This window comes from Hemicordylus capensis, chromosome 4 (assembly GCF_027244095.1).
Source record: "Hemicordylus capensis ecotype Gifberg chromosome 4, rHemCap1.1.pri, whole genome shotgun sequence".
Lineage (NCBI taxonomy): Eukaryota > Metazoa > Chordata > Lepidosauria > Squamata > Cordylidae > Hemicordylus > Hemicordylus capensis.
In genome coordinates this window covers 51,928,445-51,953,163 of record NC_069660.1, presented here as the reverse complement: position 1 = coordinate 51,953,163, position 24,719 = coordinate 51,928,445, and the positions used below count along the sequence as shown (strand labels likewise).

Sequence of the window (24,719 nt, the reverse complement as noted above, 5' to 3'; positions counted from 1 at the left end):
CAGTTGTGAACGTGTAGAAAATTAAATCTGACTACCTTGAACTGAGCTGCCAAAAGGCAGAGTCCAACACAGTCAAAGTGTGACTTTCACCTTACAAAAACTCGATTGTTCACCCACTTTCAGACCCAAACCAAAGGCATAACAGTACGATCAAACAGCACTGTCACAGTTATTCCGATTGTGGTGAATGGGAATAAACGCAACAGCCCTTTTTGTGCAACCACTCATTCTTAACAGTCTTGTTGGGGCTGCCTAAGCATCTGCAGCAGCTCTTGCACAGAGCATTCCAGTGCTGTTATGCTGCACGTCATGTCAGCCACTGTTTTCCATTTCCCCCACGAAGAAACACAACATCTATGCTCTCCTCTTGGGGCTGCAGCCTTTCCTGCAGGAGAAGTGGTATTTCTCACCTCTGTCATAAACCCCTTAGTCAGGCCACTCCTCCTCAGCCCGCTTGCCCCATGCAATATGGGGATAATAATATTCACTTACTTTACAGGGTTGTTGTAAGCATTACAACAAGATAAATTCATATGATGTGCTTTGAAAACTGAAAAGTGCAAAGTGGCATTATAATACAAGTTGATGTGTGACATCATTGTGCAAATGTTCAATGTATTTTTTGAAAGCAGTTTAAGTTCTGCTCATTCTTAGCATCTTAAAGCTGACCAGAGGTAAGGAAAGGGCATATTTATTTGAATATAGCACGGAATGTCCCACCAACTAGTCCAATGGGTTCTCAAAACACCTTACAAACATCTATATGAACCCCACCGCCCATTGAGATCATCAGGAGAGGTCCGTCTGCATTTTCCACCAGCTCGTCTGGTGGCTACTTAGGGACGGGCCTTCTCCATTTCTGTCCCGAGGCTTTGGAATGCGCTCCCTAGTAAAATAAGAGCCTCCCCATCTCTGACAGCTTTTTAAAAGTCTTTAAAGTCTGGTCTGTTCACCCAGGCTGTTAACTGATACTGTTTTGATTGTTTTTAATGTTGTTTTAGAGCATTGTTTTAAAAAAAAAATTGTCTTTTAAATTTTGTTTTTGTAACTAATGTTTTAATGTTGTGTTTATCTGTTGTAAACCATCCAGAGACATACGTTTTGGGTGGTATAAAAATATGTAAGTAAATAAATAAATATATTAAAATACAAAAAATCATATTAAAAAATCCCAAATTAAAGTGGTCATTATAGGAAAACTAAGCTATCTAGAATAAAAATGTTGTGAGAAGCCCATCTCCCTGGCCCAGAACATTGCTCACCATCCTATTCCCGTGTCTTTCATCGCAATAGGGATTTGACTGACAATCAGCTGACAACGCTGCCGTTGGCTGGTTTGGCTGGACTGACTCATCTGAAGCTGAAAGGCAACCTTGCACTGTCTGAGTCCTTCACTAAAGAAAATTTTCCCAAGATGAGGTGAGCTTCCTTTCTTTCCTTGCTTTCTTTCAGCCGTGACTTGTTTCTCACTTTACAAAGAGCTCCTCTTTCCCTCTGTCTGCCTCTCTGGACTTTTATTTATTTGCTTTGTTCCACCTTCTGCTGTCCATGTTTACCAGACATTTCCACGTAATTCTGTTATGCCACAGGTCTGAGCAAGCATGACTTCCTGCTAACAGTCTGAATCTATCACTGAGATTCTGCCTTGAAAAATCGATGAGCCACTTAATGTTTCATTGTTCGCATCATCCAAACTCACACACAGGCAGAGGTCCTGGAAGCAGGGGGCTCACGCCTGGGGCTCAGCAGAGCGGAAAACCTTTGCAAAAGCCAACCTCAGCTAATGACATCCAGCCTTCCTAGAGTAAATGCTATTTGTGTGGCCATGTCTTGTCTGCTGTGGATTAATGAGCTGCCTGAAGCGGTTGGAGTAAGCAGCTAAGACACTATTCCGTAAGACTCCGAACACAATGTCAAAAATGCCAACAACATTCAAGCACTTTTGTTAGTGGAGAGTCCTGAGACCTCCACTCTCTTTCAATGCCTTTGCAATATATTGATTGAACTGTGCTTTGGATTCAGATGTGAACATAATTAGGGGCTCTGGGTGTTCAGTGTTGTAATCTAAATCATAGAATCATTGAGTTGGAGGGATCTTATTTTGTCCCACCTCCTGCTCACTGCAGGAAATCCAGAGCCAGCACACACCCCAACAGATGGCTGCCCAGCCTCTGCCTGAAGACCTCCAGTGAGGAAGGGGCCACCATGCCTCAAGATAATTAGTTCCATTATCAAACTGCTCTTACCATTATGAAGTCTATCATCCTGTAATTTAAGTCCATCCGATCAAGTCCTGCCCTATCAGGTTTATTTAAAGAAAGTGCTGAGTATTAGCCATTAGCTTGGTAATCAGCCATTTGGTTGAAAAGGTACCAGCAGCTGTCACGGGAAGGAGTTGCAGCCTGAAGAAACGGAGGTGACCTATATTTGTTGATCTGTATTTAGTGTAGAGCAGGAACCAAGCAATACCATACAAGAAATACACATATTGAGAGACCACCTAAAGATGCTGAGAGATATCTACATTTGAAACTTAAATTTGTTTTAGACTAGTGTAATTGTCATGGCTACTCCCAAAGAATCTTTGGAATGATGATTTAATGAAGGTACTGAGAATTTTCTGTCAGCATCTGTTAGCCCCACTCACAGAAGTATAATGGCCGACGTGCTCTACAGCTCTTCAGTGGCAGGAGGAGGACTTCAGGTCTGCAAGAAGCCATCAGTGGCGCAGCAGACCACGTGCGGAGGGTGAATGGGACTGATTTTTGTGTCTCTCACCTCCCTCCAAAAGCTCGCTTGTATAAATATGTTCCTGAGGGTTCAGTGATTCTTGGGAACATATTTATATATGTGTAAAGGGATTTTGGAAGGAGGGAAGAGATGGAAATCCCTCCCTGCCCACCACGCCCAGTCCGCTGAGCAAAAAAGCCTTCAGCTTAGGGACACTTAATTTTTTGTTTGAACTTGCAGCCTTCCATAGATCTTCTGCTTTTGCCAGAGGACTACAGATCATGTTGGCCAACTTGTTAAACCAGCTTCAGGCTGTCGTGCTCACAGTGTTAGAAGGAGCAATTTCTGGACATTGTGGTCCTGCTGCCTTAACAGCTACCACATATCCTCTTTGGTCCTGATGAGCTGCAAACCATCTTTTAAAGCCTTCTAATAAAAGTGCCCTAAGTGCTTCTGCTTCTCCACATCCAGCTTCTTCCTGCATGGCTGTCCTCTGTGCAGCAATTGGTCCAGCACACAAGTGGTTGGGTAGCATGACTTTGGAACTCAGCACCGGCAGTGTGTTGACAGTATAGAAGGCACCCTGGCTTTTTGTTTCCATCCTGTGCTGGCTGCCCATTAAAAGGAGCCCTGAAAGTAAGGGCTTTGGTCCTTTATAATAAGCCCAAGAGGATGGGTGCTTTCTTTCAGTAGTTGTGTGAACGAGGGAATGACAACAACTGCCATTTTTCTCATCTCTGTGTGACAACTTACACCTGCCAATTCCTCCTCCTATGCAGCTGTTAAAGGTAAAGGAGCGCTGTCCTCCTTTGCATCTGGTCACTCTTTCGTTTGACCTTGTTTCTTTCCATATTCAAGAAGCAGAAGGCTTCTTGAAGGCAAAAACAATGAGTTTTTGCACCCACCCATGTGTCAATATAGTCTGTGTGCAGCATGAAGGGGAATAAAAAAGCTATAGCTCTGTATTCTCCTGCCCAGGGTCTTGGAAGTTCCCTATGCCTACCAGTGCTGTGCCTATGGAGCATGTGGCAACTTCTTCAAAGCGTCTAATCAGTGGGATTCTGAAGATATGAGTCCTGAGGACGAGGATGGCCAGAAAAGGACCTTGGGATTGTTTCCAAGCCATGCTGATAATCACTGTGAGTAGAACCTGTTTCTAGCTTAGACTGTTTCCTGCATTTTAGTGCAACCTGTGTTGGTTCACCTGGGAATGAAGGTGAAATCACAAGCCAAGAAGATAAGTCAGGGAAATGAATGTCACTGTAAGAACGGAAACAGCTCCATGCCCTTAGTGTTTTGGAGCACTGTGTGACTTCTCCAGCTTCCATTACTGTTATCCTAATGTCTGGGAAGTCTACATCTTTAACTGCAGCTTCTCCAGTTGGAAGGAAGCATAAGGGAAGGTTGAGATGTACCTTGGGATGAGGTCTGTAAATTCTTTTTACTGCTTATTATTGACCATGGTAGCTATATGGAACCTTCAGGTACCAGTTGCTGGTGTGGGGGGCAAAAAATGGGTAAGGCTTTTGCCACTTTGTGTTGTCATTGTGGACTTTCTGGAAGCACCTGGCTGGCCATTCTGGGAACCAGGCTACTGGACTAGATGGACAGTAGGACTCTTATGTCCATCCTATTGCTTCCTTGATTCCTCTTACTCCCTACCCCCACCTAAAGAAGAATTGTGTTTCTTCTTTAGCTCATTTTTCTACCACTTCATTTTGTTTCCCAATTGAACTTTAAGCAGCAATATAGAAACCATAAATGTAGAGTGACTGCAACTAGCTCTTTTTTTTTTGCAAACCCTGAGGGAAGTAACTTGGAGGTAACCTATTCTGCACTGCTCAGACCTCAGTTGGCATATTGTGTCCAGTCCTGGGTACTGCATTTTAAGGACACAGATAAACTGGAGAGGGTTAAGAGGACAGCAAAGATTGTGAGGGATCTGGAAATCATGAGTTAGAGGAGCTGGGTATGTTTTGCCTGGCAATGAGAAGACTAGTAATCTTCAAGTATCTGAAGGGCTGCCAAAGAGTGGACTTGTTCTCTGTTGCTCTTAAGAGCAGGACTAAAACTAATTGGTTGAAATTACAAGAAAGCAGACTCAGGCTAGACATTAGGAGGTATGTTCAGCAGTGGGACAGCCTGCCTCATGCAGTAGGGATGTGTGAACCGGCTCTAGGTTGAGCTGGTTCGCCATCAAACCAGTCTGCTGCGGGGGGGAGTCCTCCCCCCATCTTCTAAGGGCCATTTCAGTCTTTTTCCTGGCCATTCCAGCCTTTTCTTCAGCGGTGGTGGCCATTTGAGTCCACCAAACATGCGCCCTGGCCATTTGTGTGGACCAAAGCTGGACTGAAACAGGCCTTAGAAGAACGAGGGGAGAGGGAAACAGCAGAGATGCAGCCGCGGCAGCACCCCCCCCCCGCAAACCAGCTCAAATTCAAGCCAAGCTGGAGGTGGGGTGGTTGTTTGGGGACTCAGAACCTAATGTGTCCAGTTCAAATCCGGTTCAGACTTGAATCAAACCAGGTAAACCCCTATCACACAGTGGTGGGATCTCTTTCACTGGAGGTTTGTAGAGAGAGGCTGAATGTCCATCTGTCAGGGATACAATAATAATAATAATAATAATAATTCAATTTCTATACCGCCCTTCCAAAAATGTCTCAGGGCGGTTTACACAGAGAAATAATAAATAAATAAGATGGATCCCTGTCCCCAAAGGGCTCACAATCTAAAAGAAACGTAAGATCAACACCAGCAACAGTCATTGAAGGTATTGCGCTGGAGGTGGATAGGGCCAGTTACTCTCCCCCTGCTAAATAAAGAGAATCACCACGTTAAAAGGTGCCTCTTTGCCAAGCTAACAGGGGTGTCTATAGCAGTGTCCTGTATTGAGCAGGGGATTGGATTAGAAGGCCTCCAGGGTACCTAATAAGGTATGAAAGTGGGACAGTGTAAGCCATGTGGCTGTTCTATTGAAGGCTCTGCCATGCACTTGGCTGAATGTTTTTGTGGCAGAAGGGATTTCAGTGTGACTGTAAATCTCATACAAAACGCATTGGTACACGGATTCCCAAACCACAACTTGGATTGTTTGTTTGCTGCATGACATGATTGTATAAACACATGGCCCACACACACTGACGAGAAGAAGCAACTCTGTTTGAAATGAGAAAAACATCCAACACAATGTAGAGTGGGGAGAAAGGATTCACCATCTCTTGATCCTGTTGAGGCAGCCTTTTGGACTATGTTAAAGCAGTCTTGAGTGTGACATAGTTGCTGCAATTCTGGGGTGGAGGTGGGGGGGTGGGACGGACAAGGATACACTTGTCTCAGTGACAGGCATGCTCGCTACTTCCACAGCATTTTAAACCCCGCCAACACAGCTTGAAAAGGTGAGGATGTTCCATGCCTACGAAGAAGTGCACCTTTGCACTCCCTCCTTTCCACTCATTATTCCCAATGGGAGTAAAAAGGGTGTGTGTGTGTGTGTGTGTGTGTGTGTGTGTGTGTGTGTATACAATCCTTTGTATCCTCCCCACTTTCACAAGCTGCACTGTTGGGGTTGCAATGGTGGTTTGGAAGCAGCGAGCACATGCCTGCTACTTGGGCAGGTGGCTTACTGCACATGAGCCTCTCTCTTCATCTCCTGTAAGGCATGGCTCTGAGCTACAGGGGGGACAGACCACCACTTGCAGTCTGGAGTTACCATCTTGGCCTAGTTGAGGCTGTCTGTTTTTAACAGAGTTAATATTTAACTATAAGTTTTCTGGCTGTTAATAAGTAGTACCAGAAGCTTTTTTTCTTTTCATGCTACTTGTTGACCCTTTGCAAAGAAAAGCTTCTGTGGAAGGGAATCCTTCCCCCCACCATCAGAAAAATATTTTTTTCATGGGAGATAAAACATTGGAAACATTTGTTTATAACCCATAGAAATGCTCTGTTCTGGGAGTTGCTGCCTACCTCCATCCCCCCCCCCCCCCCAGTTTTAAATACAAAGAACAGTGCCTTTTGCATAAAGTTACCTCACAAGCAGTGCTAAATTTTGTGCATCCTGGCATAAGTGCCACTTTCCACTCTGTGGGCAGATAAGTGCCACCCTGGTATCAACATCTAGGCCTGCTGTAATACAAACAGTAAAACATGAGACCTGGCAGTCTTTCCTTCTTCACAATCCAGCTTTAGCAGCTCGCAGTGTGTATATTGAACAGCAGATTGGTTTGTCACCCACAATCCAATTCCTGTGGGTGTTCACCTTCTTGCCAGTGATCAACTGGGCTGGTTTTCTCATTTCTCTTCCTGGAAAAGCTTTGCCTCAGCTTCAGGCAGAGAGAGAGAGAGAACAGAGTGGCTTCATGTTGCTACAAGGAACGAATCCTGCATACCTTCTGTGTCTTCATCCCATTAGGTCTTGCCTTGCATCCAGCACTGTAGAGAGTAGTTGTTTACTTATAAGTTTAATAGAAGCTCTGTGTGGTTCCCTTTGTGCAATCAGGCTCTTTAGAAGGCAGGATGTTTGTGGGAGAAGAATATGCACCTTTTCTAGGACTGCCCAAGTCGTGTTCTTTACACCTCCAGCAAAAACAAACAGCAAAGACTCAGCTGTCTAGACTTTTGGGCAACCAGTCCTCTCCCAGGTGCCAGCATATTTCTAGACTCCCAACGATAGGACAGGACTCCCTGCAGTGAGGAGGCATCAGTGATGCAGTACAGCTCATAGCTATTCAGCATGTTTTAAACCAAAATTCCTTAAGGTAACATACGTCATAGATTCCATGCCAACTCCTATTTAAAGCAGAAAACAAGCTTTAGGGAAACAAGAAATACATAATAGTAGGGTTGCCATCCACCCCCCACCCCAAGTAAAACTTTGTGCCTTTAATAGTGCACAACAGGTAGACAGTCTAACTGCTAGGGGTGTGCATGAACCTGTTGGGAGGCCCTTTTATAGGCCTCCGAACAGGTTTGGGAACCGGGCGGTTTGAATTTCGAAGGCAGCGTGGGGTTGCACTTTAAGGGCGGGGGAGGGTGCACTTATCCCTCCCTCTGCTTCCCCCCCGCCAGCGCCCAGTATTTCTCAAGTCCTACGGGGCGGCAGCGTACTTCCCTGCTGCCCTGTTTGCTCTTCGGCCGGAAGTAGCTGGTGCACGTTGCAAGCGCCCGCCCAGTTACTTCTGGCTAATTTCGGCCAAAGAGCGAATGGAGCGGCAGGGAAGTATGCTGCAGCCTCGTAGGACTTGAGAAATGCCGGGTGCCGGTGGGGGGAAAGCGGAGGGAGGGGTAAGTGCACCCTTCCGTGCCTTTAAAGTGCAACCCCCTGCCGCCATCAAGCCACCCAATGTGGTTCTGTGCACATCCCTACTAAGTGCAGCTTTTCTCCATCTGCATCTCTGTGATGGGGAAAGCAGTGCCTGTTGAATTTCTGCATCTGTCAAAAGGCACAGTGCTGTATTAATGAAACAGAGTGCTGGCTAAACATTCCAATTGGGCTTTTGAACGAATGTCGGGAATCAGTGTGACTATATGGAACAGTTCATTGCAGTATCGATTTTTGCAAAGTTTTGGTCTGGAAACAATGAGAAGACAGAAATATGGTACAATCAGATTTATTTAGGAATAATCAGGGTACAGGAAAATAAAAAGATTGATTAGGCAAGGTGAGGAGGCAATAAAAATCTTAACTAATAGTATTAACTGGAGTTTCACGTAGAGGCATTTTAGCTTAAGATCTAATTGTCAATTAAACCAGCTTAAGGCTTTACTTGAGAAAGGACCAAGAAATCGACTTGAAGAGGAGAGAAAAGGGAGTGAGGAGATTTAAAGGGATAGACTGTTAGTATTACCAGTCCCAATCCATTGGTGCGTTGAGTGCACTTGCAGTTTGGAGTGCGCAGGTAGACCTATTTTTAGGGGCAGAGTAGAAAGGCAGGTAGGAGAAAAAGCAAGTGGTGCAGCGTGACCACTCATGGGCTGAAGAACTAGCATGGTGTAGGCCCGTGTAAGTGGGGGAGCAGGGTCCTTTCTCCTTGGGTAGGTTCTGAGAGTTCTCTGAGTGGACTCAAAAGCTTTAACTGAGACCAGGATGTCTCTTCCTGGGAGAAAGAGAGGTTTTATTTTCCTGCTAACAATCTTACCTCTGGGTCCTTGCGAGATCATTAACATTGTGATAGGAGGTTGGGGTATGTGCCATGCTTATCTGGGTGGTAGTTGAAGTGATTAGCGAAGCTAATCCTATTGCAAAGGGAGTTAGCTATTTCACTAGTGATGGTCTCTTTGACCTGGGTCGGTCTGCTAGTTTTCTCCTTTTTGCAAGAGAGGCCATGGCGGGGGGCGGGGGTGTCTCCCTACAGTCGTTTGTTGTTCTGTCCCTGGGCAGTATTGCCCCATGTTTGCTTGTGCCAAGTGATCAAATTGCATAGTTTGCCAAATATGGGCATGTGCTGAGCTCACAATCCCATGAGCTCAGGTATCCAAGATGGAGGTTGGAAGCCTGCAACTCCAATTCACATAGAGGGCTGTCATGTGCAGCCCCAAAACAAGCTGTTTCAGTAACAGCTGCTATCAGGGAAAAGGTAGCAACCCTGCATAACAGGAAGTTTCTCTTGCTTTAGCTCGCTTCTCTGCTAGTCTGTGCCTCAGTGCTGCCCGTTAAAGCTATTTGTAAACATCCACAGAAACATTTTCCAGCAGTGGAACACTAATAATATAGATCTGCTCAGTGTCCATATCCAAGGCCTGGAGAATTTAAAGAAACAGAATGAGTTAAACACATGGCAGTCTGGGGGACGGGGGAAGAGTGGCTCCCTTGATGCCAACAGATCAGCTTCTACATGTTTACCAAGGAGCAAAATATTGCTTTAGATGTGTTACCATGGGAGTAGTTAACCTGGAACTTTTAGGGGAGATAAAGCACTCTTTCCTCCTCTGCCCCCCCCCCATTGTTTCCACAATATCAGCCTTTGGTGAAAGCAGTAAGCTGATATGCTTAAGCCATAATCAAATCAGGCACTAGGGACCAACTTGAATTATCAGTTGGTCCCTAAAACTCTGGGGGTAAGTAAAACAGCAACGCTGCCTTTGAGTCTGCAAACTCACACATTTAAGCTGTAGAAAGTGCTTCATTCCTTTCAGTACTCAATGACCAGCAGATTGCATTTATTTTCTAAAATAAGACAAACCCCCTCAACATTCCCAGATGGGCTTTTTTGTGATAGAAGGGTTTTTAATTATTATTATTTTTACAAATTTGCTTCCCCTTAGATTTATTAGCATGCAAGTCATAAAAATTCAATTTCCAAGATTTCTAACTTTAATCACGAGGACCAGAAATGTAAATTTTTAACACAAAGGTAGTATTTCAACTGTGTATAAAGTTCACAATACAAAGCTGAGCATCAACATGCCTGTAATGCTGGTCTCCCCTTTATCTTACTGTTTAGATGACCTGGATATGGATGATTTCCAGATGGAACTTGAAGATTCAAAGCTACGTCCCAACATCCAGTGCACACCCAGCCCTGGTAAGAAGTCCCCTCTAAATACAGACAACTTAATTTGTAAGAAAACAACCACCCTCTATTTCATGAAGAGTTATTACATATGTTTTTTTAAAGCCCACAAAAGCATGGAAATAAAAGAACCAGCAAATACTGGCCTACATCCAAACCAGTGTTGTGCTAATGTCATGCTGTCTCATTAATGCAAGGATATGGTGCAATGGTGTTGCGCAAAGATAGAAGCATCTATTCCAGACGTGTTCTTGCCCTAGTGGAAGATGTTGACAAGTTGTACAATGCATTGTATTACAGCCTGCTCAGGCAGGTTGTGCAACTTGTATCCCACAGTTGCACAACATTATGGACCACCGCAGTTTCACACAGCTGTGCAGTCTTAAATGTGTACATGTTCTCTTGTTTATACCAGCACAACACTAGTCTGGATGTCAGGCACTGGCAATGAAGATGGTCAGTGGCCTGGCCAGGTGGGGGGCAGAAAGCCCTATGAAGAAAGATTAAGAGGAAGGAACTGAGAATGTTTAGGAAGAGACATGATAACCTTCTTCCAATACCTGAGGAGCTGTCACATAGAAGCAGAGTCTTGTTCTTTGCTGTCCCAGAGGGCAGGACTAGATCTAATGGGTTTAAATTATGAGGCGATAGATTTCAATGAACCAAGAGCAATTTGACAGTGAAACCAATTACTTGAATGGGTTCTCCTTAGCTGGAGGTCTTCAAGCTGAGGCTGGACACCCATCTTCTGGGAATGCTGTAGCTCAGGGGTTTTCAAACCTGGGTCCCTGGCTGTTGGACTACAGCTTCCATCATCCTCATCCACAATGGTCTTTGGATACTGTGGCTGGGGATGATGGGAGTTGTAGTCCAATACCACCTGGGGACCCATGTTTGAGAACCCCTGCTGTAGCTCTTGGTTCCTGTATTAAGTGGGGGTGCATATAGGCCATCTAGTGCAACCCCCTAACTCTGAGAGTCACCATTACAAACTACAATCAGACTGAGCTGTGTATATTCCATGATCATACTATATTAGCACAGAATTGATAGTGGATGAGATTAAGCTGCCTGAGCAGCTCATTTTTTTAAGAAAGCAGATGTCTAGCCTTTAATGCTGGTGGTGTGGGGGGAGAATTTGTTGAGATCTCAGAGGGAAGATGTATGGGTTTTTCAGTACCAGTGAGCCAGTCTTTGGTGCCCTGTTTTGCTCTTTGCCCCTATCTCAGAAGCCAAACAAAATACACAAAATAGCCCTTGTCCCTGGAATGTGCAGCCTCTGCTTTTAAAGCTGTTGAGCTACAAGCCAAGACAGTTGCACATTTGCTCTGCCTATTTCAGTGACCTAGCAGTGAAATCCAACCCCCTTTTCTTATCCAGCTGGCTTCCCTTGCTTCACCATCTATAAATGCAAATGCAACCAAATGGTCACGTCAGTCGCTCCTTGATCTGCTGCTCAGCAAGGTATTGTGGCACTTGCTTTGCTGCAGCTTCTCTTCTACCCAGACTATAATTTGGCTCCTTCCTTCCTTCCTTCCAGGTCCCTTCAAGCCCTGCGATCACCTGTTTGAAAGCTGGGTTATCCGCTTGGGTGTCTGGCTGATCATGCTGGTCTCCCTCCTGTGCAACGGGCTGGTCATGATAGTTGTCTTTGCCTCACCTGGTTACCTGTCCCCAATCAAGTTTGTCATTGGTGCAATTGCTGGAGCCAATATGCTGACCGGTGTGTACTGTGCCATCCTGGCCTTTGTGGATGCAGTCACCTTCGGCCAATTTGCCAAATATGGAGCTAGATGGGAGACAGGTGCTGGATGCCAAGTGACTGGGTTCCTGTCAGTGTTTGCTTCAGAGGCCTCCATCCTTCTCCTGACACTGGCCGCTGTGCAATGCAGCCTCTCTGTGTCGTGCATGCGGACATATGGGAAAATACCATCCTTTGGTGCTGTCAAGGCAGGTGCCCTGTGCTGCCTGGCACTCTCTTCAGTGGCTGCAGTGCTGCCTCTCTTGTCTGTCGGGGAGTATGGAGCATCCCCTCTTTGCCTGCCCTACCCACTCCCCGATGGGAAGCCTTCCATGCTAGGCTTCATGGTGGCCCTGGTGCTGGTGAACACTCTCTGCTTCCTCATCATCACTGGCACCTACATCCGCCTCTATTGCAACCTGCTGAAGGGAGAATTTGACTCTATCTGGGACTGTGCTATGATCAAGCATGTAGCCTGGCTTATCTTCACCAACTGCCTTCTCTACTGCCCGGTGGCCTTCCTCACTTTTTCTTCCATGCTCAGCCTCTTCCTCATCACCCCTGAAGTCATCAAGTCTGTGCTGTTGGTGGTCCTGCCTCTGCCAGCCTGCCTGAATCCCGTGCTCTATCTTCTCTTTAACCCCCACTTCAGAGATGACCTGCGGCTACTAAGGCAGAAGAGTCAGACCCAGGAGAGCTGTGCCCAGTCCTACATGTCCGAGGACACTGAAAAGAGCTCATATGACTCCACCCAGGCTCTGGTTGCTTTCTCTGACATGGATAATATATTTGAGGCACCAGACATCTTTGGAGTGCCCCCTAGGTGCTCATCAGTCCTGGATGCCTACAGCTTCCCCTCCGTGACTCTGATCCCATGCCAGCAAAAGGCAAGCACCAGAGGACATGACAATAGCTTCTCTACCCACCTCTCCTACCTTGCCGATGATGAGCTGCTCATCACATCAGAAAACAGAGACCCAGCAAGAAACAGCTTTCGAATTGCCTTGTTCCCCACACTGCCTGCACCAGCCTTCACCTCTCACTTATAAAACATTCCTTCTATCTCCCAGATTCAATACAAATGCTTTCAACCTAAACAAGAGCCCAGCTTGTAGCCATCAACTGCTTGGGGAAATGGCTGCTCTGGGAAAAGCATGGCCCAGTTCCTATCTTCTTCTGGAAACAGAGCCTGCAAGGTGCCACCAGCTCCACATGGCCCAGCTTGCTAGAGCATTACCACCTCCTCTCCTACCACAGCAGTGTGAGGTGGAGTGTCCTGCAGGAGAGGAAAAAATAGGGAATCAATGAGTTCAAATCCTCTGATACAGGAAGGCAGGAAAACCACACAGCAACATTTTAGAAGGGAAAACCAGAAGCTGCTGCCTAACCAGTCATAATTCAGCTTGCTGGGACGCTTCTAACCTTCTCTCCTAACGATGTAGAACAGAAACCTAATGGCGATGGAATGATATCTTCCGAGAACCTTGCCCTAAGACTGGCAGAGCAGGAATTATTGATTGATGACAAGTCATATTAGAGAGATTAGGCCTGCCAAGGGGTAGATGGGCCCCATCACCCATTGAACATTTAGGGAAATGCTCTGCCATTCTTCCTCATCCTCTGCTATAAGATGCACCATCAGTTCTGTTCCACAAATAGAAGAAAGAAACTGAATGTGACAGATTGGCCTTCTGTTCCGGATACTTCAGCTGCTTTGAGAATGGCTTTCAGGAAATAGTATACCTAAAGCTTAGCTCCAAGAAAGGTACCAAAAATGAAGGTCCACTGCATGGCAGTCTGCAGGTCCAAAGGCAATAGCAAAACAGAGCTAGGTTGTTCCAGCCATTCAGGCTAAAATAGCATCTATTCCCCATTAGAGTCCTTAAGTATAAATTTTAGGGCCTATAAGCTGAAAAGCAATATAAGATGGTGCTGTGTCTCCATCTCTGATCTCAAGACCCTCACCTAAACCTTTAGGAAAGGTGAATAATGTATAGATTAGACTGCTTTGTAGCACCATCTCAGTGTTTAGAGCTGCCCAATGTTGGTGGAAAGAAGGGCAGCTATTGGGTATAAGAAAATTAAGAGAAATAGAAGGCAGACATACCGATTAATCTTACAGGCCAGACATTCCCAACATTAAATATTCTTTCCTATTAACAGAGGTCAGCACCGGGCAGCTGCAGCTAAAGCCAGCTATTACTCATACTAGGAACCAGTTACATTGCAGTACGTACTATAGTTATGCTGGCAGATGGGAAACAGCTATACAAAGGCCAATCCTAATGGGACTCCCTGATCTAAAGCCACTAGGGAGTCAGGGAAATCAAGTAGCTTGTGTATGGTTGCCAGGTCCAGATGGTTAAAAAAAATTCAATATCCATCACCAACAGAGTAGAAAGCGGATGCTTTTTGCCAAAAACCTCTCCACTTTGCATATGTATATCTGGCATATTTTCATATTTTGATAAAAATTGGATAATTTGAGAATAAATACAGCTCACCACTGTGAAGCCGATGATCAGGTGAGCTGCATATCTGCCGAGTCTGCTGTCTAGGTGTAGAGTTCTCAAGATCCCTGCTTCTTAACCGCAAATTCATCTCCTGGTTAGGTTTACCACACCCACAGTCCTCTGTCGTCACCCACCCACCCACCCCACCCCCGCAGGGATCACCCAGCCGGGCCAGTAACTTCACCTCTTTGCTCTAGGCAGGGTAACCAGCTAGCTAGCTACCAAACCAGGCTCTTTGTATGCTGGCACAGCAGTGCATGCACGGTCTCCCACTCGCTTACTGTTCTCTACAACTGTAAACATTTATATACAGCTTTTCTATAGAAGGTTTCACAGTGGTTTTCAAAGAAAAATAAATAAGATGCTCCCCTCTCCCCAAAGGGCTCACCGTCTAAAAAGAAATGCAAGGTAACACCGGCAGCAGCCATTGAAGGGATGTTATGCTGGGGTTGGATAGGGTCAGTTGCTCTCCCAATGATAAATAGAAGAGATTCACCACTTTTAAAAGGTGCCTTTTTACTCAGTTACCAGGGGTAACGGTTAACTGAGTAAAGTTAGCTAGCTAACTGCTAACTTTTCACTGCCGCTGCTGCCACAGGAAGGAAGCAAGCTAGCTCCACCTGCTTGGCCTACCTGTCCATGCTCCTGCATCACGTGGCTCTGCAACCTGCCACAGAAACAGAAACTTCACTCTGGCTTCCCCATTGGATGGATGGCCAGTAGGATGCTGGCAGGAAAAGGAGACAAAGGAAGAGGCCAGGAGCCTCTTTGGCCAGAAGTGCTTTCTATCAACGTCAGTTGATACAACAGCTGCACCCGTTCCTTGAAAATAATGTTCTCAAAAATGTGGTGCATTCACTGGTAAGGTCTCAACTTGACTACTGCAAAGCGCTGTATGTGGGGCTGCCTTTGTATGTCGCTTGAAAACTTCAGTTAGTTCAAAATGCAGCAGCCAGATTGTTCTCTGGGGTTTCTAGAAGAGACCATATCATGCCTGTTTTAAAATAGCTGCACTGGCTGCCGATATGTTTCCGGGCAAAATACAAAGTGCTGGTAATTACCTTTAAAGTCCTAAATGGCTTAGGACCGGATTACCTAGGCGAGCACCTTCTTCAGTATGATCCCCACTGCACTTTAAGGTCATCAGGAGAGGTCCGTCTCTGGCTGCTGTCAGCTTGTCTGGCGGCGTCTCGGGATTGGGTCTTCTCTTTAGCTGCTCCTGGGCTTTGGAATGCGCTCTCTATGGATATTAGAGGCTTAAGAGTTTTAACAGCCTGTAAAATCTTTTTAGCCTGGTCTTTAGTGTGCACTGAAATTATTTTAAACTGGTTTAGATTTTGTTTTAATTAGCTATTTGTTTTTATATTTGTGAACTGCCTATAGCCATCTGGGCGAGGTGGCACAAGTCAAATAAATAAAAGAGAAGCTGCTCATGAGAGCAAAGTATTCTGAATGAACAAAATGTTCCAGATGCTCCCCAGAACTTGGGACACTACAACAAATGCAAAAAAAAAGTTGTTTGGTCCCTAAAACAGCCTCTTTTCCTCTGAACGTAAAAGAAGTCATTCGGTCCCCCAAATAGTTGCACATCCTTTATAAAAGGTGCCTAGTTGGCAACCCTAAGTTGTGCTCTAGTTTTGATGGATTCATTCCCAGAAAGATACATACAGTTGCAGAAATTATGTTAACTCAGCAGTTTAATATCTGAAGGCTGCTGGAATAATCTAAGTTGATTTCCATTCTGTTTCTTTGTTGAGAAGGCATCGCTATCGGCATCAATTAATAACTTGTCCTGTGGACTAGGAGGAAATGACATATTATTCCTATCATGTGGGTTTTATTGCCAGCATTTTAATACCCTGGAGGGCACGCTACAGAGCCTAGAGTCTAGACTAAAGAAGTACTTTTGCATTCAAGCAAGCTCTTAATAGAGTAAGTGGAGAAACCTTAGACTGAACCACAGAGGAAGAAGTGTAGAATGTTGCAAACAGTCCAGGTGCCATTTCCTTACAGCCCCTTAAGGCTGATTTTTACTAAAATAATACTTCTGATTCTCTCCAGAACTCTGCAGTAACCAGATGGAACTTTAGAACTCTTCAAATCCCTAGTTTGTACCTGGGCTTGCTCACACACATATAACTCAGCCTCTATTCATAAAATGAATGAATGAATGAATTTTATTATGGTCAATGACCAGACAAAAGATGCAGTACAACAATATTGCAAAAATACACCATCGTATACAACATCACCAACCTATTAACAGTAATGGGCCGGGGGCGGGGGGTGGCAGCCTGCAGCACAATCAAGCTTTTATTAGCTGCTTCCTAACACAACTTGCAAAACTTTGCCACCCTGTAAGTGGTATCAGTGTTAAAGTCTGATAAAAAGAGAGAAGTGTAAAAATCTAAACTTGCCTGGGTAGTTTACTAAAATAGGTGTTATAAGCAATAAACCAACATCTCTGTAAAATGGGCAGTGGAGTAACACATAGTCAATTGACTCAACCAACCCTGACTGACAAGGGCATAAACACAGATGGTATGGAGTACATAAGCAGCAGCCATCCATGACAGCTGAGGGTAGTGCATTAAAGTGCACTAATGTAAACAGTTTCCTAACTTTGGGGATGGTAAGTTTATATAGGTATTTAGGCAGTTTAAAATGAGACATCAGCACTCACCAGTTCAGCCCCCTGAGGAATTAAAAAATAAACTACTTCATAGAGCTGTATAGTACATAATTCTATCCCTATCCTCCTGTAGTGCTGTATCCCAAATGCATTGTTTTAGGGATTCCTTCGCTTTCACAATACCCAAGGAGAGCAATATTGAAGGATGCAAGCCTAGACTCCAGATCATCTTTATCTCTTCCATCCACCGCAAAACAGCATGATCTCTCAGGACCAAGGACATAAGACACATCTGATTTGACTCCAATTTGAGCCAGTAGCTAAACTCAGTAAACCAGAAATGAGCCTTAATAGGGACCAGACCAACCTCTAGTCTCAGAGCTATGTTCGGTGTAGCCCTCATAAAACTGAGAACTGAACTGAGGCATTTAGATCAAACTGCTTCCAAGGAATGATAGTCCTTGTAACTGCACAGCTAAGCCCCATAAAGCAATTGAGCTATCACCTTACCCCTAAGCAGAGGCGTATCTAGGGAAAATAGCACCTAGGGCAAGCACTGAAATTGCACCCACTGTCCAAACATCTGACACCCATCTTTTAGATAACTTTACCATAATATCAGCTGAAAAACACAAGTCAAGCTCATTAATCTTTTAATAGCTCAAGAACTATTTAGCAGTGGACATAACCAGACCAAAAGATGCTGGAAAACTACAAATTTCAGTATGCTGGGGCTCATGAAATACCCAAATACTATGTGGAGGTGTACTTGGAAAACTAAACAGAAGTGCCTGTCTAATTCCCTATTATGCATTGTAGCATCACTATTACAGAAGTTTTAAAAATAAATGGAGAATTTGACTTTTCCCAGATACTCTGAAAATAATTAAAGGATATGCAGAGTAAACTGCGTCACTGCTTAGAATATATTCTAGTATTTCAGAAAGACAGTTAAAATGAGAGAAAGAGCAAGAAACTCCCAGTGGGCTTTAATACTAAGGATTTCACACTGATTCAAAGATAAACTCACCATTAATAGCCATATTATTAAGACATCACATTTAACTCACTTATCACAAGCAGCAAAGTAAGAGCAAATGAACACAATCCTAGCTCATAAGCTTCAGCTCAGTTTTCACAAGCCCTGATTCTCTGTACATAGTGCCAAATTAAATGTGTGCAGTGACTTATATTCAATTTTAATTTTTTTTAACCTGTAGCCCCTTTGAGTGGCTTCCTAAAGGCCATGGGGGGTGGTCTGCAAAGCTTCCCCCTCCCCCTGCTGGCCTCTAGGGCCTCACAGGGACCATTTGAGCATGTGCGCTGGCCATTTTTTAAAATAAATTTTGTTTTTAAAAAATGGCCCCTGAAAACAAAATGGCCCCCCGCTCATGCTCAAATGGCCTCTGCGAGGCCTGGCATGGCCTAGGGCCTCACAGAGGCCATTTGAGCATGCACAGTGGCTATTTTGTGTTCGGTGGCCATTTAAAAAATAATAATTTATAAAAATGGTAACCCCCTTCAAGTGGTGCCCGGGGCACGTGCCCTGCCTGCCCTATCCTAGATACGCCCCTGCCCCTAAATACCTGAATTGCTGCATGGACATACCCTCCCTACTTCCCAAAGAAAAATCTAAGCCATGCCAAGGTGCTTTTCTGTGCCTCTTGAACAACGTTGGTCACATGGGCCCTCCAAAACCCATTATACTGAAATACCACACCAAGGTATTTGTATAGTCTAACTAGTTCAGTTGTTTGTCCATTATAAAAGATATTTTATAAGTCTGCCACTTATAAAGAGTAAATTTCTTTGCAAAAACCAAGACTTGTCATCTTGTAATTAATCTCAATACCCTCCTCTGAACAATACCCAGCAAAAATATGTAGGCGCTGCGAAGATCTCTCAGAAAAATTCAGGACTGTATCATCAGGATACAACAGTACAGGAACTGGGTGTGAGCCTAATTAGGAGGATGTAGATCGAAACCTAATAAGGTCCATACTACTGAATTTGTATAAAAAATAAAAAGAGAAGGGGCCAAAATACAGCCCTGGCACACATCTCTCTGCACTGGAACCTTCCAAGTTAAATGACCTTGGACACCACAATGCAACCTCAGCCAATTATCACTATGCAGAATCCAGGTAAGATGTAGGAAATAGATGGTGGTCAATAGAATATACTTCCAGTTTTTTCCATAACCCGTGTCCATCAAGTCAGAGGCTGCTTTAAAATCCACAAAGGCCATAAATAAAGCTCCATTAGATCTATCACAGTATTTCCCCACAAGATACCATAAAATCAAGAACTGGTCCATTGTGGAGCAGCCTTCTCTAAAAACCACTTGTTCATTGGCAATTCTACCCTTGCTGTCCAACTGCTCTCTAAACCTTTCATGTAGCATAGAGTTTTCCCACAATACTCAACAGGCTTATTGGGCAGTAGTTAGCAGGGTCAGTCTTCCTTCGCTTCTTAAACAATGGAATAATTAATACAAGTTCCCAATCCTTAGGGGCCTTCGCATATGAGGATTGATTGTCATAAAAGGTGTGCCAAGACTGGGATCCATCAGTCAGCATTGTTTTTAATCAGTTCAATGGAAACATGGTCAAACCCAGGGACTTTCTCACATCTACAGCACTATCAGATGTACAGTATTAGGGAGAATCATTATGCTCTAGCCAAAAAAGTGCAGCTAGCATAACAGGAAACCTGTGAATCCATGAGGGTCTCACGTGCAGTTATGAGTGAGAAGTCAGGTCCCTAATCCTTACAGATACGGCAACTATGCTGATCCTAGGACCCAAATGAATAGTCAGGTCCCTAACCCTTATGGATATTACAAAAATTCAGTTCCTATGATCCAAAAGCTCTGGTGGGGAGTGGGAGCAAGGTCCTTTCTTAAGCTATGCAACAATATTCAGTCTTTAGTATCTTTAAAACTTTTTACAGTAAGGAAGGAACTATCAGTTATCTCAACTGTTCCTGGATTCCCAAAGGGCTGATTAAAAAAATAAAAATAAAAACCACCACCAAGACTGCACCTTGGCAATTGTTTTCTGCATTTCCTGCAGAAAACATGATATGATGCATTTCCAATAAGATAACGTTGATTGGAATATACACTCAGTTTAACAGTGATTCTCTTCTGCTTTCTGTACTGCATTAAATTGTGCAGGTGACATATTCCAGGTGAAAAGATGTTCTTATCCTTTGTGAACATGACCTGAAAAGGCTTGAGGAAGCTCATGCTGCATTGGTATTCAATGATCATCACTCACAAAAAGCAGAGGGCATCTAGGAACACAGGAAACTACTTTATTCCAAGTCAGACTATTGGTCCGTCTAGTTCAGTAGTGCCTACACCGCCCAGAATCTTTCCCAGCCCTACATGCCAAGTATTTAACCTGGTACCTTCTTCATGCAAAGTAGATGCTCTACCACTGAGCTGTGGCACCATCTAGTTAATGAGTAGGTGACAGATGTAGGATGCAACACATGCAGCAGAAAAAAATCTTTTCCTTTGGTCTGTAGCTTAATTAAAGACCATGCAAGAGGAAAATACCTGGGTAGAAGCCACCAGCTTTCTTAAAATATAGGCTACTCCACTCAGGTGGTTGCCATTTGTAGTCCAATCATAACTACAAATAGTCCAATCTTTTGGCTTGGATAAGCTTTCAGCTGCTTTAATTTTCCTGTTACCATCAATTCATGTATCAGATGAAAAGGGGCTATTACTACTTGTCTCCTTTTAAATTGAGATTAATATCAGCTAACCATACTTGGAAAGGATAATCATCCTTGGTAGCTTAAGTTGGACTCAGTCCACTCTTAAAAAACATTTCCTATACCATCAACACTGCTGTATCCAAAGTCAGCTGTGTCTAAGTTCCCATCCCATGCAAGAAAACTTTCAAGCAGAATGCCTTTACACACCATGTATATGTTATTGTCTGTATATACATGATGCCATATATGCAATATTCAAGCATGCGTGTGTTTGTATATTATGTGTATATTTATATAGAGATATATAGCCACTTTCCCTCTCTTGTTGACCCTCATTTGAATTCCTACTTACTTTTTTGTATATTGATTTGTAAAGCATTCTCTATGGAAAACTATGTAGAAAATTAAAAGTTGTAATTTTAAAAACTTACCATTTTCATTTCCCCCCCTATGGCTCACTCAAGCTGATTCACACATACATGTTCATCACTTGATGACAAGCAACAACTTACATGTATGAATGAACCATAACAGATAAAAGTTTCCACCTCACCTCAAACACATTGCTTTCCAAAGGAGTCGATTTACACATTCAGGACCCAGTCATCAATCCAGTACTCAAGTGAAGTGCCAATATGTGAGCCAGCCCATGTATATGCACTGGGAAGAACCAGCATTTTGTAGCATGTAAGCAAGTAAAATTTGGAAAATACAAGACAGGAGGGTTTAACATACATAAGCATACTACTTCAAACAAACAGTGAAAGGCTTTGTGTTAATAAGGAAGGAGTCTATCTTGACAGCACCAGAGACAAACTAGCTGTTGAGGCATTACACTAACCCTTCAGGGAAATTGAAAAAACCAAAAATTCTTATCTCATGAAGTCTTACCATTCAGGGCCTTTATATGTAGGATCAAGGAGATGAACGAATGAACAAACTCCCTTTAACTTCAGAGGGAATAGACAATATTGATAGACTGTTACTTTGGATAACTCAAGAAATAAAGTGGATCAAAGTTTGAGTTTTTCTTTTTAAAAAACCCAGATATAGATGGCTAACCCACAAGAGCTGGAATGTTAAGTAAGCCCATTGGAATGCTTCAGTTTCTGGAAGTATTAATAGTAGTATACCTAATTAAAAAATAGCATGCAATACAAACAACTTCAATTCAACTTCAAAACTTCAAGTTGAAGTCTAGAATTGGAACAAATGATGGAAATTGTAATGTGTAGATAAATGTGCGTACATATACGTGATCTGTATATTTGGCTGGAAAATTTAGATTGTGTCAAATTTGACTTATCAAGGAAAAAGAAATGGGATGCAATAGGCAAAAAGCATAAACAAACAGGTATGGATAGGGAGTCTGAAAAGAGACAAAAGCTGTGTGCATTGAAGATTTGCCCATGGATCACTAGAAGACCAAAAGCAGACATAACCTGTTTGGGCCTTTAGCAGAAACTGTCTACATTTCTGCACAGCCATTTCCTCCATGAAAGCATGGAGGAGGGGATTAAGCCTCTTTTTAGTCATGAACCTGGGAATTCCTAAGGCTCCAATGCTGATATCAGTCCATATGTCAGAAAACCAGAATCCAGTCTTCGTTGTCTAATTGTGACAATGCAGATTTGTGGACTCCCTAGAACAAGGGTGAGCAAATTTGGCCCTCCAGCTGTTAAACTACATCATTCCCAGCCACAGTTTACTGTGATTGGAAATGGTTGAAGTTGTAGTTCAACCACAACTAGATGGGCAAGTTTGCCCACCCTTGCTCTAGAACATGCTAAAGAAAAATTAGGAAGGTAAGAGACATAAGTAAAGAGTAGACAAAAAATGTTCATGTATACTAGAAGCTGAAAGCTACATATAAACAAATGGGACACACTTCTGTGTGGTTATGGCCAAGCTGTAAACACTTTAGTTGATCTATTTGATCACATACTTTTCATCTCATGGAGAAACACTAATTTTGTCTAGTAACTGCAAACTCTTGTTTATGAAACATTCTGGACACTAACTTCTCAATCCAAAACATGTTTACATAAAAGTAAATCCCACTTATGAGTGGTACCATTTGCACTGCTAATACTTTTTAAGAGGCTTTGATGAAAAAGCCTGAGAAAATTACAGAATTAGATCTTTTGGAAATCATTTAATGCAGTGGTCCCCAAACTGGGAGCCTCCAGATGTTGCTGAACTACAACTCCCATCAGCCCCAGCTACAATGTATTATGGCTGGGGATGATTGGAACTGTAGTTCCTCAACATCTGGAGGCTCCCAGTTTGGAAACCACTGGTTTAATTGCTTTAACTTAAAAAGGCACAACCAACAAGATAGCCATATTTAGAGTTTCATCAGATTGAAAGATAGTGTGTGAACCAGGAGCACAATAACAGAAACTTCAGTAATTTTTTTTTTTTTTTTTAAACAAGGCATTGATATCATGCAGCTTCTCTTGGAGAACATAAAGGGAGATTTTTTTGGAAGCAGGTCTGTGTTCTTTTGATGAAGAGCTGGCCGAGCCCAAAATGGATTGCAATTTACTTTTCAATAAGAACTGTTCTATAGCAACATGCCCTGTACAAGAAAAATGTGGTGCCAAGCCTGAAGAACTCCATAAAGGCCAGAAGGAAATTGAGCCCGGTTTTCAAACTATGGCCCAGGGGACAAAGGTTCCTTGGAAGCTTAAGCAATGATTCTGCCAAGAGAAAATCAGTAATGGTAATGGCAATGGCTACTTCTCTACCATGCTCTGTCTTCCTCTAAAACCTGCAGTTGCTGGCAACTTCTGGGTATATCCTAGGATAGTCCATGTGAGACCATAGTGAGGGCCAAGAGCCATTATTCTATGCATGAACTGAATGTGTGCCCCAGAATGCACAGGAATCCCTTGGTAGATAAATTAATGTGGAAAGTGTTGCCTGAAAAGCTTGAACACTACTTACCTATAGAAATTAAACTCCACACAAGTTTTTACATGAGCAGAAGTGGGAAGGCTGTACATTAATACTTCATTCAAAGGAGAAGCGGAAATCAACCATTTTTAACCAGGGACCAAAGAAATGATGCAACCAGGTCTCAGCATCTGGTTGATCTCACTACCATTAAGTTAGTCCATCCACATCTTGATACACAAATCACTTATACCCACCCAAAGCTACTACAGGATAGACCATACTGTCAACATAAAATTATGCAACTATAGATAGATATCCATCCACTTTCCTGTTGGATATTCAAAATGAATTTAAAATTGATTATTAAGATATGTATAGCAAAACAAAACATATTATATAGAGTGTGCCCAGATTTTGCGATTCTGAATAGAAACCTAGTGATAGATTCTATAACGGGCTTTCAAAAATTGTTCTGAACATATTTTGGCAAAAGTTCTGATTTTGGACATTTTACCCAAAATGTCATAGGATCTTAAACGACTGATTTATTCCAGCAAGAAATTTGGTAGGTAAGGGTGGCTCAGTGGGTTCCTTGACATACATACATGTTTATTTATATTTATTTTTTAAAAGGGCAAACTGTATTAGTTTTTCAGTCTATAAGAAATGAGTAGTAAAATTTGCTTTTGTCATAGTAGACAAGTTTTTATGCCGACTATTCTTTGAACAGAAACAGTTTGGATGTTGTGGAGATCCTGAGTTTGTTAACTGTGTATGTGAGCATGCACATCCATCCAGAGCGAAATTCCAAGATGTCCTAGCATGGATTTCTGTTAAAGTGGTTTGTTTTTTTTTAAGCCTGGCATCGGACATACTAATTGCAATAGCTCACAAAAGCATGTGTGCCACACTCCAAGGTATTATTTATTAAACAAGTGAATTTTGGCCCGTTGAATAAGGGG

General features: G+C 43.2%; 1 protein-coding gene across 9 annotated transcripts in view; it reads left to right on the top strand.

The window, feature by feature from the left end:
• The window catches only part of LGR6 (leucine rich repeat containing G protein-coupled receptor 6), a 280,020-nt gene extending 256,966 nt beyond the window's left edge, over window positions 1-23,054 (top strand). For all 9 annotated transcript variants that reach the window (XM_053245501.1, XM_053245503.1, XM_053245502.1 and 6 more), the window contains 4 exons: window positions 1,294-1,419; window positions 3,709-3,869; window positions 10,173-10,253; window positions 11,782-23,054. In XM_053245501.1, coding sequence (XP_053101476.1) covers window positions 1,294-1,419; window positions 3,709-3,869; window positions 10,173-10,253; window positions 11,782-13,031 — 1,618 coding nt within the window. In that variant the 3' untranslated portion in view covers window positions 13,032-23,054. The remainder of the gene's footprint in view (window positions 1-1,293; window positions 1,420-3,708; window positions 3,870-10,172; window positions 10,254-11,781) is intronic.
• Window positions 23,055-24,719: the final 1,665 nt, after the last annotated feature.